This window comes from Tachysurus vachellii, chromosome 10 (genome assembly GCF_030014155.1).
Source record: "Tachysurus vachellii isolate PV-2020 chromosome 10, HZAU_Pvac_v1, whole genome shotgun sequence".
NCBI classification, from domain to species: Eukaryota; Metazoa; Chordata; class Actinopteri; order Siluriformes; family Bagridae; genus Tachysurus; species Tachysurus vachellii.
Genome location: NC_083469.1, coordinates 20,175,040 through 20,191,951, shown reverse-complemented (window position 1 = coordinate 20,191,951; position 16,912 = coordinate 20,175,040). Strand labels below are relative to the sequence as shown.

Below are 16,912 nucleotides of genomic sequence, written 5' to 3'. Positions count from 1 at the left end.
ACATAAACACAAAATGTGAAAAAGTTTGTGATACAGTCAAAGCAAGTACATTTGCTCAAGCTTTAAGATGCTGAAAATGAGAAAATGCAACATTCAGGTGATCCCTACAGAAATGGAGCCTGACAGCATTAGAGCTAACTTATAGACGAATCCGTGTGTTACTGAAGGCTCTACAATGTGTTTGTATTCTTCAGAGCAAATCCATGCTTTGTAAAATTCCACATGTCTCCAACCACCTCGGTCCTAATCTAAAGCTTCTTAAAAACACCAAGTCACATGCCTTATTACTTAATATTCTAAGTCTTTGTTTTAAATAATGCATGCTAATCAGATAAGGGCTTTTTAAAAATGTTTGGCAGTGACAAAGAACCAGAGGATAAATCCAGCTCACAATAAGGGTAGAAATAGCCCTTGTTATGGTTGTAGCGGGGTGTACACGATATTTTCTTTCCCAAAGATCCCACTAAACAGTAATGAGTGTGATGACACTTTGAACTGACCAATCTTTAATTATATAAAAAAATAAATAAATTAAAAAAAAAAAAAAACACACCAACCACCATCATGTATTAATCACATATCCGGTGGTGCCACTGGTGTTTTTATAACATCGCCGTGTAGGTGATGTGTGTGTGTCCGAGTGTGTGTTGGGGTATCTCTTTATTTCAAATCAACTGGCAAAATAAGATTTAAATCCTATAAAAGGCCTTGATAAACATGAACCCTTTGTACAGTGTTGTGTCTTTGCTACACGTCCAATGACACAGAGGAATCAAAAAGCTGTGAAGGATTTAAGCGCGCGCGTGTGTGTGTGTGTGTGTAAATAATTTGCAAGTTCTTGACTGGACAGAACTGGTGTCTCACGCAGGGCATCAGGTCGGTCTAGTTCAGAATCACCTGAGATGGGCTGTGTGTTGCAGAGATGCAGCTCAAAGTCAGATCATGGCAGTCAGGCGTGTGCGGCTGCAGTCTTTGTGGCCTCAACAACAGAGGCTGTGACAGAAACTCTCAGGATTCCTTTAATAAGGGAATGTCTAATGGGAAGACAAAAGGAAGAGTGTTTATTTCTAGAACATTCTCAATATTCTCGACATGTCTGTGTTATACACTAATCAGCCATAACGGTACGGTATTCCCTAATGGCAGCGGCCTCTTTTAGCACGATGACGCTTCCGGACACAATGCAAGGTGTTTATGGTTCAGGAATGGTTTGTGGAACATGACAAAGAGTTCATAGTGTGGTAACTTGGCCTCCAAATTCCCCAAAACTCAAGCCGAACAAGTATCTGCACTGGTAGGTGCACAGGATAAAATCTCTTCACAGAACAACTAGAACTCCACCACCCACTCCCGTCTCTCTTGTTACTAATTTTCGGGATTTAAGTAGACTTTAATCAAAAAGCAAAGGATTGAAGAATAGACGTGTCAGATTTCTGACCTTGCTCTGACCGTAATCCCCTCTAGATAACATCTGCTGGTTTAGATGCGAATTCCACATAAATATCACAAACCACCAGAGTTCTTCCCACGTTACTTAGAAAGCGAAAGTGTAAAGTCTTCATACTCTCCCATGGGACGAGAGTAGGAGACTGTAAATTTTCTAAAGCGCTGACACTCCAAAACGCTTCTGAGGATGTGATTGTATGAACGCCTTCTTGTAGAAAACCTCACTGGGTGATTGTACGTATATGATTAGACATTTCTGCTTGTTAAATACCAACGTTTTCTTTTTCTTTATGGCTACTATAGAAATGACAGCATATCAGAATGAGGGAATGAACATAAACCTGTGGCTTGTTGTGCAGCCGAAACAGTCGTGATGTTATAGAACATCAATAAACAACTTCGGACCAATCAGATTAGAGAAAAGCATTGGATTTTTAAAACAGATTATAGTACTGCTGAGACAGAGGTAGGTGTAGAAAGAAGGATGAAAAATGTCTAGCATTAACATGACTGGAAAGACTGTTAAGCTTAAAAGACACGATCAATAAGGAGCGTAATGAGTTCGTACCGTCAGCGAGGTTCTGCTCTGAGCCGTTTAGAGACGGTAAACTGTTTTGCTGACTCGCGTCTGGATTCTGGCACTGAAAGGCTGAGGACGCTGCTGTCGCTCCCTGGGCACCGTCCAAGCTCCAGGAGGAGGAGAAGGAGGATAAAGATGGCGGCTGATGTATCACTGAGACCTCTGTGTGTTGAGCATTTGTTGTTGAGGTCTGGGTTAGCGCATGCTCCATAGACTCTAGCTGTGTTTGCGGTAGCAGCCGAGGCAAAACCGCAGCTCCGGCTCCAGACACAGCCTCCTCGTAGGATGGTAAGGTAACCTGCACACCCTCCACCATGATGCTGACCGTCTGCCCGGAGTCTCCCTGATCACGCCTACGACAGGGCACAGCGCAAAGAAACGAAGGTTTTCACATAAAGTTAATGCTAATAATTATTCCGTCTTAAATATTAAATCTTACACTTTATAAGCATTTGTTGTTCCAGTGTTCATTACTGTGGAATTTCTTTAAACTGTGTCTGTACTGTTAAATATAAGTCTGTTTGTTAACCTTTAATTAACTGATTTTTTTTTTGAAAGAAAGAATTCATTTTACTTCTTCACTGACTCCACCAACAAAACTGAGGCCTGGACAAAAACAGCAGGAATAAATACATAGTACATAGAGACGTAGTATTTATAAACGGACCGTAGTAAGTAAGTGTGATCAACAGTAATCACAGACGAGAGAATACGATGAATGACAGTGCAGATCGTTTATGTCAGTAATTAGTTGCTCACAGAAAAAAAGCTTCAACAGTAAGCTAGAGTTTACGAGGAAACATCGGCAAATTTCTCTAAGGAGCACAGGATTAAAGGCCTTCGACTATCTAGTCGGATATGTTAAAATAATAAAATGCATTACTCGCTACATAAACAATAAGTTGCCCATTTTCAATCACGCTTTCATCCATTAACAGCCGGTTTTAATCATTGTCACGTTTAAAACATTTGACCAGTTATTATACCATTACAGTGTGTTTTGAATTGCAATACTAAATATAATGATGTTCTTGTGTGGCCTTTATTATGCACACAATCAAATATCCTATTAAGGTTAATAAACAGATCAGTGACTGAGACCAGTAAGTTTTATACTCGATCGCACCACAGTATTTGGACAAATAGCTCCACCTGATGGATATTTATTTATTTGCGTGACGTGACGTGATATGTATTGTAAGGTTACCAAGTCCTACTGTAGCAGAACTGACCGTTTTGATCTGATGAGGAAACATGAAGAAAACATCCACAAAATGTCTACTAAACGGTCATGTGAAGAATGGTTCATTGACTGATTCACTGACAGACTTCAGTGACAGAATAGAGAAGATGGTTCACAAAGGTAACTATCCTAATATAGCTGCTCAAGAAATAATGTAAAAAAAAAAAAATTTTAGTTAGTGGAGTGAAACAACTTAAAAAGATAAAAATATATCCAAACCCAAACTGCTCTTACGCTGTATTATATAAGATTATGTAGAAGTGAGCTCACCGTCCGTGATGAAATGCCTTCAGCTTGGGTTGCAGTAAAACGAACACCACCATCAGGAGAAGGACGAGTGCTACAGAGCTGGCTGTGGTGGCCACAATGGACAGCGTATTCATTCCCAGCGCAGGAGCTGCATGCTTTTCTGTACGGAGCAGACGTTTTAAAAAGATACACAACATTTACCCTTTCTATCTTCCTTACTTCGTCTGGTTTTGTGAAAGCGGTTTCCTTCGCTCAGGCCAAATCATTTTTAGCACTAATCACAGATGAGCCTATAAATAGCTCAGAAAATAGAAGTAGAGGAAGGAGCAATGGACGAGTGGTTTGGCAGATGTTTGGAGTGAGAATTCACCTTGACTGAACACACAGCTGATCTGCATGGGACTGTTCCATTCTCCGTTCTGGCAGGTAACATATTTATAATCTCCCTTCAGCGTGTAGCCTTCGTCGCAGAAATACTCCACCACTGTGCCATCAGTGAGACGATGACATGATGCTGGATGGCAGGTGTAACCCCCGTTCTTTGGTACAAATGGAGGACTGCACACTGAAACACACAAGATAGTGACGTGACGTGACGTGACATACGGCTAAGCACGGTGACCCATACTCAGAATTCGTGCTCTGCATTTAACCCATCCAAAGTGAACACACACACAGCAGTGAACACACACACACTGTGAACACACACCCGGAGCAGTGGACAGCCTTTTATGCCCGGGGAGCAGTTAGGGGGGGGTTCGGTGCCTTGCTCAAGGGCACCCCAGTTGTGGTATTGCCGGCCCGAGACTCAAACCCACAACCTTATGGTTAGGAGACAAACTCTCTAACCATTAGGCCACGACTTCCCCCAGCTTTAGAAGACATGGAGGAACTCACAGTTATTGTGGAGACAGCGTGGTGGGCCTGAGGACCAAAGACCCTCTCTGGTGCAGACGACGATGCTGGGTCCGTCCACAGTGTAGCCTAAATCACAGCTGTACTGCAGCACTGTGCCCACAGGGAACGAGCCTCTGTTTGTCTCGGTCACGTTTACCTGCCCATGCTGGATGGAGAACGGCCTCACGCAACCTGGTGAAGCAAAAAAATTACAGACAGAAAAGATTAGGAGCGTAGGTGATTGAAAAACCTCCAAGCAAATATGTTTTAAAAACCAAGTACGTTTAAAATATACCTGAAAATACAGAAATATTGTACAAAATTCTAAATTGTACCAAAAAGAATATACAAGGTAGATAGAAGTCAACAGGTTGACTCCTGAGATAGACATAATCATCTACCAATATGGGCTGCACAAAAAAATCATAGTAAGATAATATATAATAAATAATATATTCAGTTTTCAATGCTATTCATTCGACACTATTCTAATGCTGGTCCAATGGTCATTTGGTGAATTTACAGAAGAAAAAATAGGGAGAAACAATGTCAGAAATCTAATCTGAATAATGTATTAATTACCCAAGCACCAGCTTGGATAGAAAGACAAATTTGTCATTAACAAATATTAGGTACTCAGTAATAAGCTATGTTCCTTAATGGCTTAAAGAAATGTATTAAATGAATAGAGCAATTCATTCTTGGCTTCATTCCTTAAAACCTCCCACTGACCATGTTTCAGTAACAGTGCCATGTTTGATGCCACATCTGGCGGTCCATTTAAATTCCAGATCTGCTTACAGAGAAAGACATCGGGGTGAAAACAGTAGTGGGAATAAAGTCTTCCTGTTGCATTGGGCTTTCTAACTCTGCCACAAAGTACAATGTGTTGGCTAGACACTGGCCAAGAGGCTTCTGCTCCAAAATCTGCTAATCTGCAAATTCTGCTCCATTTTTCTCTACATACAAAATAGCATGTCTGTCACACAACTGTGCAGCTCCAATAGATGAGGTGCATTTGCTTGAGGCTTGGTGTGGATAAGAGATTTTGTGTAAAGTAGAGAATAGCAGCTGACCTTGGGTCACTTTGATGGCTTATACTGCATATCTGCATCCCCTGCCACTATAGTAAGGACATATTCCCATACTCAGCGTTCAGGGGTCAGCCATAGACAGGTATATTGTTTTTTTTGGGGCCTGGTATCAATGAGGCCTTGAGACCAAAAAGGATGATTGCCTTCCCCTCCTATTCAGGGGCTCTTTGCAAACAGGACCAAAGGGTGACCGTTGATTTTGATCCAGAGTGGATTTTCCTAAGCAGACAGAGAGTTGTACCATATCCTAATGATGGCCCTGTCATCAGGAATAAAGTGTCAATAAGCTTTGTTACATTGAGATAAACTTGCAAAAGCTGTTCTAATGATTGCAAATTTGCAAATGCATTGAAAATTTTATGTCCTGTTTAGATGTGTACGTACATTTGCACTCAGGACTTGATTCACCTTTATCTGGGTATAGCACGTCACCTGGTGAGATGACTAACAATGCCATGCAAAGATGTCACACACAGAATTTGGGACCTGCTGGAATCCCCCAGAAATCTGTCAATAAACTCTAGTACAACAGATGTTACACAAAACACTGCACTCAAGGTCGTTTGTTGCATGGCACCATGCAATCCTACTCATAGATGCCTGAGTGCTGGCCGTACCTGAGCCTGACTCTTCCTCAAAGTCTCCCAAATCAGAGCTTTCAGCTTGGCTGGGAAGTCATTATCTATCTAGGATAACATGGCTGTAGACCGAGCACCCTCATGCTCCTCTGTAATCCCCACAAGCAGAATGGCTGGCCACGGAATTGTAAGGAAGCCAGTGCTGAAACGTACAAACTATTAGGATGTACAGTTTCTTTTGCTGAGCAATGTCTGCAACCAGGTTGTGGATTTGCCAAGACAATAAATAAAGACTGTACTAGGTATCTTGCTGAGCTTGTTGGCCATTGCTGTGGATAGAACTGCCTTAGATAGCAAGCAGTGTATGATGAGAGGCCTGAATTGACTCTGAGCCAAAGTTAAATTCCACCTGTTGGGTATCATGTTACAAATCATTTTCTATCCAAGAAGGAATAAGATTATCCCCACTTATGAATGAAAGGTGACCCGGGTTCACAAGACCCTCTGCAGTGAGCTCTATAGTGTGTATATGTAATCCGACACACACGCTGGCGAGAAGAAGGCAGGAAAAGATAAAACGACTGCACCATACATACTATGTAACTCTTTTTTTTTGGAGGAGTCATGCAGGGTGTGGAAGGTTTGGAAGATGTACACATGGGCATAAGGAGGTATCCTGATGTTTCACGTTGCCCCAGAGGTTAGAAGGGGTGAAAGCTGTGTTTAACGAAAATACCATGTCTCATTCCAAACACTTCTACTGACCTTGGCTGAGCACACAGCTGATCTCCATAGGGCCGTTCCATTCTCCCTTTTGGCAGGTGATGTATTTGTAATCCCCCTTCAGCGTGTAGCCCTTGTCACAGAAATACTCCACCACTGTGCCATGAGTCAGATGATGGCATGGCGATGGGTGGCAGGTATAACCCCCGTTCTCTGGATCTAATGGGGGGACACAATCTGGTGGGGATTTGAGACAGTTTCAAATCACAAGGGTGGCATTATTGAGAATAAATGAATAATTAATACCTGAAAGGATAAGAGAATGCAAGTGATCGTTTTACGTTTACGTTTATATTGTTTTAATACTACTTTGCATTCAGACTTTATAGGTCACACTGGGAACCTTCTAAGACAAGCAGAACTGTTTAGATAGATGACTCTTGCATACAAAATGAACATTAATTACTAGAATAGTAGCTCCAGACCCATGACAAACACCAAATTTGACACTATATTTTGTGCAACATGCTATTTGGTGAATAAACAGCTGGTTTTAGGACTATTCCAGTCTATTAAATAGGCTTGGCTTATACGAGTGCTAATTTTGACACTATTTTGGGTCTTTGTTAAGCTTTTCTAACTAAATATTACAGTTTTAGGAGGTGATGCTTAGGACACAGAAGGTGCTACTCATGAGTAACCCTTCCAAATTTCTGACATGTCACAAGAGAAGCTCACAGTTATTGTGGAGACAGCGTGGTGGACCTGAGGACCAGAGCCCCTCTCTGGTGCAGACGACGATGCTGGGTCCGTCCACAGTGTAGCCTAAATCGCAGCTGTACTGCAGCACTGTGCCCACAGGGAACGAGCCTCTGTTTGTCTCGGTCACGTTTACTTGACCATGCTGGATGGAGAACGGCCTCACGCAACCTGGTAAAGAAAAACCATCAGACATATTCTCAAATTTAGTAACGCTAAAGAACAAAGGAAGTTGTAGTTCAAAGCTGTGGGCAGAACTAATTAATAGACCCATCTTTAGTAATCATAGGTGGGGTAATTAATTCTATTTCAACTCAGTCCCTCAACTCTTAACTCAATCACTTTACTCATACTGCTAACCAACTGAAGCTACGTTGTCCCATGAGCCAAGAGATTACCTTATTTGATTCAAATTGTAAAACCTCTAGGACATAAAAATATCTATCCGCAGGGAACTTACTTGATGCTTGTGTAGTAGACAGCACGCTCACAAAGAGCAAAAAAGACCAGGACAGGGTAGAAAGTGGCAATGAGACACTGACCGATGAACAGCCTTCAGTGATTCCTTCTGACATCTTACTGCTCGGCGGCAGGGCTACTGTCTCCTGTAAAGAATTCAAGTATAAACAGTTCATCATAAATAATAAATCTACTGTGGGAGGCTTTGTTTTATACAGACAAAAAATGTTTAGCATAAAGTGTTCACTGGCTTGAGATACTTCAGATTCAGAGGCTGCTTGACATTTTCAAAACCAGGTCTGGTTAACACCCCAGTGTAAAAAGCCTGACTGAGTTGCCCTTCACAAGCACAATGACCATTCGCTGATCACTGTTGCGTGACCATCCCATGCGCTTCTTTTTGTTCTTCATTTTTATCCTTTGTGGCTATGTTTTCACAGCCAGGTAATGAATATAAATAAATAAATAAATAAATAAATAAAGGTATTCCATTACAGCCACTCTCTTCATGTAAATTTCTGATAAAATTGTGTTGAGATATATATAATAATATTATATATTATATAATATATAATATACTAAATTAAATACTATATATAAAAGCCAAACCAAACTCAAATTTTCTGCAGGATTCACAAAGGTTTCAGAAACAATGTACAAGGTACTCACTTGTGTATAATCTCCTGTAAGGGGCAAAGCACAATCCCGGTACAGATCATTTAAATGTGGCGACACCCACAAAATTCCATAACAGTTCAAATTAAAGGCACGAAATGAACAGGTAGAGTAAAGGCAAAAGATATTTGGACTCTTTTCTGGGCCAAGTAAATATTTAATTACATATTCATAATAATGTGCTAAATCTTCCTGCCCTCCATTTACATGTGTCATTACATGTCTATTGATGTAAATTTGTCTTATTAATAAGGCTTGTGGTAGCCTAGTTGTTAAGGTGTCGGGCTACCAATCAGAAGGTTGTGAGCTCAATCCCAGGTCCACAAAGCTGCCACTGTTGGGGCTCTGAGCAAGGCCCTTAACTCTCAATTGCTCAGTTGTATAAAAATGAGATAATGTAAGTCGCTCTGGATAAAGGTGTCTTCCAAATGCTGTAAATGTCTAAATTTATGGATTTTTGGTTCACTTTTTTTTTATTTCTCATATTCTTTAGTTAATGCCAATAATATATAAAATAAAATATTTTTTGGGGTTTTTCCATGAATGGGCCAGTGTCCATTAAAGTTTATTATCTCTCTCTCTTATATTATCTCAGCTTGTGAGATTGCGTGTACAGACTGATGATAGTATCGGCTCTTATATCTGAGGGGAGGAAGGAAGGGGCATGGCCAACAACACCCTTCTTTCTGAGAGCTTTCAAACAGGCTGTTTATTTAGAAACAGAGCATGAAATGTTGTTAATGTGAATGCTGTCATGTGGCCTGAGAAGCACACTGCAGTACTGAACCCGAGACCACCTGTCATTCCTGTGAATGTAACTCGCACTCTGGACTTTTTCAGTCAGTAAAGAAAATTGACATCAAGAAGACATTATCACTTTCCACAACACGTGTGTCTCATGGGTGGCAGGGGAAAATATATGGGAAATAAAACTATATAGTAGTTTTATGTTCTCCATGTGTGTGATGATGTAAGATGAACACAAATGCACCAGAGTCCAGGGTTCGATAGAAACAAGTGAGTATAAAACCAAACCAACACCGCCGGGATGGAACACTGGAAAAATAAAAACTCGTTCGGGTTCAGACCACAGTGTGGAAACCACCTCTGTCTGAAAGCTTGAAGCCGACACCACATTTTCCAACAGACCCTTAAATCATCCACTTTTTCCACGTCGTCAATCGTTCCAAGCCTGATTCCAAAACCCGATTAGTCAAAAAAGTGTTAATTAGTTCTTTACAGCAGCTGAGGGTGGTGCTAGCTATAATCCAAGATGCTAAAGTGCTGACATTTCACAACATTAAATGCATCTTGAAGTGTTGTGCAGTAATAAATTACGTTGTTGTTGTTTATATTTCCCATGACAAATAAATAGCTGTGATAAGAACAACTCCAGTATATACACCATACACAGGGTCTCATCACACCATTGGTTATTATACCAGCAGCACTATTTATAAACCTCTTCTCAAGTCCAAGTGTCTTCAGACTACACTTCATATAACATATTTTGATATTCAAACGACTATTAATATTCAACTGATATGCAAACGAGTCCATGATCTCACCTGAGAGCATTTTATTTGTTTATTTTTTTTGCATTAGCTACTTTTATTCCCTGAACACTGAAGCTGCCATAACAAACAGCACATCGACACATTGTGCAGGCTACAGCTCACACACATCCGCCCACACATCAGAGCTGAAAATCCGACTTCCTCCTTTCATTTACTCATATGTTACGATGCTATTTAAAAGTTGTTCTGTTCACAAATGTCGACGTGGCACTCTCAGTATTACTGTTTATCTCACACATCAAGCACAGACGTAAAGCTAAAGCCACTTAGGCAACACCGGAAACGTACTGTAGCTAAAGGTGGCTAGAATGTTTACAACATCTAAGCTAACCGCTAGACGGTTTGTTTATCTAGTCATAACTTTTAAAAAAAAACCCAAACAAACTTAACAACCACGATAAAAAACGTGTTTTCGTGGTAACTGGTTATGTTTTTAATCGCATATGTGTGCGTATTTACTGTTACATTAACAAAGGAAGTACAGACAATAGCTAGCCACAGTTAGCCAATCATTGTTCGCTATCTGATGTACAAGACAATGTTCTCTCCACTAACGTGTGAGCTAACAGCTTAGCTATTGTCCAAAAGAAATGGAGTACAGCTAGAATCCTGCTTGTTAGTTAGTTAGGGCTTTAAATCACCGCTTTTTTCTTTAACGGTAGCGTTGATTTGTTGTCATTAAGATGTCAGTGATTATCATTGTCATGTCCAAATGAACTCACGTGCTGATGTGAATAAAGCATGAATTGTTCTTTCGTCATATTTACTAACACGTTAACAAGCTGTTTTTTAATAAAGACACGAAGGTTTGGTGTTTAAACTGACCTTTGTTCGGGGATAGGTAGCTAGTAGGTTAGCTCTGCCGCCTCGCACAGCTGTCAGCTAGCTGAGCTCCTTCCTCTCTTTCTCTCACACACACACACACACACACACACACACACACACACACCGCAGAGACGCAAACACAACACTATCACTATAAGAGTCTCAAATATCCCACACCATTTCCATAAAAGTGCCAATCAGATGGCTGGTAAAATGTAAACATTGCACAGACAACATTGTAAATATTCTTCACATACTGCAATGATATGGTCGTTGATCTGGACAGACCTACTGTAGATCACAGACCTAGTTCACTCTTCCTAACCCCTGGTACAGTGTTTTAACACCTGGATTCACACTATAAGTAAAGTGTTCCCTGTATATTGTAGTATTTTTTAGTTTTTTTTTTTTTTTTGGGTGTAACATCAGTGATTATGCTCAATTAATTACAGATATACTATCCTCCAAAGCAACTCACAATCCAATTCAATTTTATAACATGTTTAACGATAGACATTTTTGATAACGATAATCACACCCTCCGGTGTCACCCATATGAGGATGAGGTTCCCCTTTGAGTCTGGTTCCTCTCAAGGTCCCTTCCATTAAAGGGTGTTTTTCCTCTCCACAGTCACATGAGTCACCTCAGATTTGCTCATTGGGGATAAATACAAACACATTTAAATATATCTAATATTAATCTTGATTTTTTTTTGTATTCTATTAATCTTTATATTATTCTTTATAATAACCTTTTGTTCTATTTTTATGTTCTGTAAAGCTGCTTTGAGATGAAGTCAGTTGTAAAAAGCACTATACAAATAAATATGAATTGAATTTTCAAAACGCAGCTTTACGGAAATATATGAAATCAGGAAATGTAAATTTATTATGAACAAGCCATAATAATTGAAGGTGGCAAGGAAAAACTCGCTAAGAAGATCTGAGGAAGAAACCTTGAGAGAAACAAGACTCAAATTGATACTCATCCTCTTTGTGACACCAGATAGTGAAGATATAAATAATTTCTCTTCTATAAAAGTATATTATACTCAAAATACTCAAGACAAACAGTACGTGAAGATTATTATGTAATAATTGCCTGACACAGTGCCACAAGGCAAGAAATCTAGCATCTGGTGATGCAACCAAGTATTAAAATAATCATTTCATTTATGATTATGTTAATTTGTTCAATTACCTTAAACACTGATGTCATTCCTACACCATTCACTCCTGATTTGTATGTAAATATCCTTATATTAATGATGAGAGTTGCAACTTTGAGCTCATGATCATATTGAGTTTGAACACCAGTACACTGTGGTACACAGACAAAGTAACTATAACTTTGTAAGTGTCCAAATATGATGTTCACTGTGTATGTATTTAGTATTCACTGTGTATGTATTTAGCTGCTATAACACTGTGTTCATTCTAGTATTTCTAGACATGCAGTATTGTCTGAACATACAGTATTTACACTGGTCGGTGCTGTTTCTGTTTACTTTCTTCTGTGTATTGTTTTCTTTTGGTATTGTCTTGTAATTTTTTTGTCTGCACCGTCTTTTGTCCTTCACTGTCTTGTCCGTCTTGTCTTGCACTGTCTTGTCTTGCACTGTTTGCACCAGGTTGCACAGATGCACTTTATGTATCTAGGGCTACTTACTAAGTCTTTATTGCTCTACCTATGTTTTATGTAGCACCATGGTCCTGGACAAACATTGTCTCATTTCACTGTGTACTGCAACAGCATTATATGACTGAAAAGACAATAAAATCTTCTTGACCTGACTTGACTTGACTAGAGGTGGTATTGCACACAAAGATTCCTGTGAAACACAATGTTTTGGATAATAGTCCTTGATAAGGTGTGCAAGCAAAGCACTTCTGATGATCACCACATCTTTGCGTCACTGGAAACTCGTGCTAGAATAATTTTTTTTCTTTATAAGCAGATTGGGATTTTAGTTATGGCTTAAATACATACAATAGGAAGCATATTTCACTCAGTCACAAATATTCATAAATACAAACACATTTAAATATATCTAATAATCTTAAATTTGTTTTTAATCTTCAATTTTTGTATTATATTAATCTTTATATTAACCTTTAGTTTCATGTTTGTGTAAAGCTGTAAAGCTGCTTTGAGACAACGTCGATTTGTAAATACAAATAAATTTGAACTGAATTGTACAGGTTTAAACCTGCACAACTTTCAACGCGTTTGATTGGTGTAAACGGTTACGCCCACGTCTCTGACGTCATCACCCAGCGCTATTCACCAAGGTCTTTAACGCTTAGTGCTGTCACGTGGACAGATCGAACAGCGGAAACTGCGTAACAAGGTCTAAAGCGTGTCGCTCAGTGTGGTAAACTTCTGGAGGAAAAGTTTCACGTTGTCTGCAGAAGAGAAGTCCAGGAAACCTAACAACATGTCTGCGCAAATCATCAGCGGGAAAGAAGTCTCGGGGTAAGTGAACACTGATAAACACCAGTCTGAAGTGGCAGCTTATGGACATGCACGTGATTCGTTCATCATTGCTAACTGAAAATGACCGGATCTTTGAATGTCTGCACTTTTAAACATTTTTGCACTGTGGAAAAAAAAAAAAAAGCATGAGGAATTGCTTGGAGCACGTGCAGCGCTCGTGCGCGTTTCACTAAATAAGCATCATGTACAAATCAGAATGAAGTGAAATTGTTCACGAGATTTGCAGTGAAATGCATTTATAAGTATAATAAGATCTGCATTGTATTCGCTTTTTGTAGGACTTCTTTATTTGACATGATTCTGACATGTATACATATGTGTATGTGTGTGTGTATATGTATGTGTATATATGTGTGTGTATATATATATATATATATATATATATATATATATATATATATAAATATAAAATAATTATACACAATTCTGACAAGTGAAGATGATCAACTGATTGTGCATCTTATCTTTAGTAATCTTGTAGTTAAATGTTAAACTGATCACATCTGTCCCAGGGGATGATCATCATCATCATTCAGCACACTAAAGTGATGATCCCATGATCATCATCCCCACACTTTAGCTCACTTTGGCTGAAAGTCTGCCAGTAATTAACAGTGGCTGATTTTCTATCATTGCAACTCTCACTTTCTTTAGTTTCTTATCTAATGATTCTCTTTAAAGAGGTCAGTCCAGGAGTTTGGATGCATTGTGTAATCCTTTGGCCTGCACACTGACCTTTGTGCATGGATTTCTTTTAGATCACTGAGAGATAAGACAGTGTTATAGCTTCAGTCAAATTGGCTGCATAGTGACTCTGATCAATGTACAACACCTCTTCAACCTCAAACTGGTTGTAATAGTTTAAAAAAAACAACCTGCTGATCTAGAGGTGTTTCTGTTCCAGGATTGATCCCCCGCGCGTACACACACACACACACACACACACACACACACTCAGCTTCCTTTTTCTAAAGAAATTCTAAGGTATTCTAGATATTCTATGGTATTTTCTTGACTCTATTTCTGGAAATATAATAAAACCCTAGTTATTTAATACACAGTTCCTATAGTCGAAGAGTTGAATGATGATCAATTACTGATTATCGTGAGCACTGTACCCTGTGCAAGAAAGCTTCACAACATTAAAACGTTTTCGGATCTTTTTAGTCGGTTTCTGTATGATCCCAGTCTACATAGATACACATCGATACACACTGTTGTTTAGTGTCATATGATTTTTATTTAGTCTTTAGTTTGTCCTTAATGTGCACCAAACCTTTCCACTTCTAACCATACTAGACTTGTGATTATGATTACATTTTGGCTGATTATTAAATGTTAGCCAAATTATAAATTGTACTTTGTATATATACATACATACATACATACATACATACATACATACACAATATTGTGTAGGTTCCATATGACTCCACATGAACTCCAAATGACCGCTAAAGGTGTGCTGTGCAATGTGACACATATCTTGTCATATATATTATATTACCATATTACATGGATTGCACAGACTCAATACTTTTTTATTGAGTCTGAGCCAATCATAAAATACACGATATACAGATATAAAATATTGTAATAATCCACACATAAGCATTAAATAGGCAAGGTCGGGGGGTGGGGTGATGTGGTGGCTTAGTGGTTAGCGCGTTTGCCTCACACCTCCAGGGTTGGGGGTTCGATTCCCACCTCCGCCTTGTGTGTGTGGAGTTTGCATTTTCTCCCCGTGCCTCGGGGGTTTCCTCTGGGTACTCCAGGTTCCTCCCCCGGTCCAAATACATGCATGGTAGGTTGATTGGCATCTCTGGAAAATTGTCCGTAGTGCATGATTGCGTGAGTGAATGAGAATGAGAGTGTGTGTGTGTGTGCCCTGCGATGGGTTGGCACTCCGTCCAGGGTGTATCCTGCCTTGGTGCCTGAGAGAGGCACAGGCTCCTCGTGACCCGAGGTAGTTCGGATAAGCGGTAGAAAATGAATGAATAAATGAATGAATCCAGAGCTGTGTAGCAAATTCCAGCCATATTTCTGTCACTTCACATTTATTTGTAAAACATTTATTTGTAAAGTTTTACAGATCTCGATTTATATTTAGATCCTGTTTACACCCGTCCCCCACACTAGGCCTTCGTGTTTTTTAGAGCTATAGAGCTTTGACATGCATAAATAGTGTGAACTTTAATTAACCATTGATTAAATGTTTAACTAATTTTTTAACATGGTGGCCTGGAGCGTTTTGGATTATTTCACCTAAATTATTAATCGAATGCTCATTTATATTGACGCACCATGGTTTAATCTAATATCTGAATATCAGACTTGACATTTTGGACAGAATTGAATTTTTAAATTAATATTTCTGGTTAAAAGAATTTAAAATTGATTTTAGTGTGACATGAATGGGGAGTTTTGTAATAAATCAAATCAAAATGAAATCAAATTTTATTTGTCACATACACATACATACAGAGTACGACATGCAGTGAAATGCTTTTTTGCATCTGTCCGATATTAAAACATAAGGAATGCAATTAGGGATAAAAAATAAAACCAAAAGGAGGTAGATAAATAAAAAGTATAAACTATACTATATATAAAAACCTATATAAAATATGAAAATATAAGTGAAAAATAATGTATATACATAAATGCTTATGGTTTAATTATTGTCCTTAAAGTGTCCATGTGCAGTATGGTGTAAGTATAAGGTGTATAAAATGGCGCTGTGCAAGTCCAGAGTTAAAGTGTCATAGTGCAAAAAAGGTTGTGCAGAAAACAGTGAAGCTGAACGGAGAGGTGTAGCTTCTCAGTCTCTCTTTATTTGCTTTCAAGGATCGGAAGCGTTTCCCTGAATGCAACAAAGAAAAGAGTCCATTGTTGGGATGGCTGAGATTTTTAAATCGGCTGTCTCCAGATTTCTATTTTCTGTATGACCTTCGAAGTGGAGATTCAGATAAAACTACGTTACAAAATCTACACCAACAATGCTGAGCAATGCTATATTAAACCGAACAAGAGCTTACATTCTGAAGAAACGTAAAGGTATCGTGTGAAATCAGTTACTCTGATTGATTTCTGTCAGATGAGAGTAGGAGTTGAGAGAGTTAAGCAGATTAAAGGATTACGCATCCCTTTTAATGCAGAGATGAAGCAAGAACCGATTTCTACTATCAGCAGGTAGTCAGATGGCATTGTGGGTCATGTAGGAAACTTAAAGAGAAAATAGACCAACATTTACAGCATTTAGCAGACGCCCTTATCCAGAGCGACTTACATTTTACATTTTTATCTCCTT

At 39.1% G+C, this 16,912-nt stretch overlaps 2 protein-coding genes across 2 annotated transcripts in view; one reads left to right on the top strand and one right to left on the bottom strand.

The window, feature by feature from the left end:
* Positions 1 to 641: 641 nt before the first annotated feature.
* Positions 642 to 11,248, bottom strand: LOC132852777 (sushi domain-containing protein 6-like). Its single transcript, XM_060880195.1, has 9 exons — positions 11,106 to 11,248; positions 8,030 to 8,174; positions 7,549 to 7,740; positions 6,853 to 7,047; positions 4,416 to 4,607; positions 3,889 to 4,083; positions 3,540 to 3,678; positions 2,015 to 2,379; positions 642 to 1,034 (listed from the first exon to the last, which is right to left on the bottom strand). Exons 2-9 carry the CDS (start codon positions 8,142 to 8,144, stop codon positions 1,009 to 1,011), a joined length of 1,419 nt encoding a protein of 472 aa, XP_060736178.1. The 5' UTR covers positions 8,145 to 8,174; positions 11,106 to 11,248; the 3' UTR covers positions 642 to 1,008.
* A 2,176-nt stretch (positions 11,249 to 13,424) lies between these two features.
* Positions 13,425 to 16,912, top strand: part of mthfd1b (methylenetetrahydrofolate dehydrogenase (NADP+ dependent) 1b) — a 29,836-nt gene continuing 26,348 nt past the window's right edge. The window contains exon 1 of the mRNA XM_060880191.1: positions 13,425 to 13,581. Coding sequence (XP_060736174.1) covers positions 13,544 to 13,581 — 38 coding nt within the window. The 5' untranslated portion in view covers positions 13,425 to 13,543. The remainder of the gene's footprint in view (positions 13,582 to 16,912) is intronic.

What these genes read in the sequence shown, in the direction of transcription:
- LOC132852777 (XM_060880195.1), bottom strand. Translation starts at nt 8,144, where the DNA reads ATGTCAGAAGGAATCACTGAAGGCTGTTCATCGGTCAGTGTCTCATTG. An exon ending in ACGCTGTCTCCACAATAACT is followed by an intron (nt 7,048 to 7,548) that starts GTGAGCTTCTCT and finishes AATCCCCACCAG; the next exon opens with ATTGTGTCCCCCCATTAGAT. An exon ending in ACGCTGTCTCCACAATAACT is followed by an intron (nt 4,084 to 4,415) that starts GTGAGTTCCTCC and finishes TGTGTGTTTCAG; the next exon opens with TGTGCAGTCCTCCATTTGTA.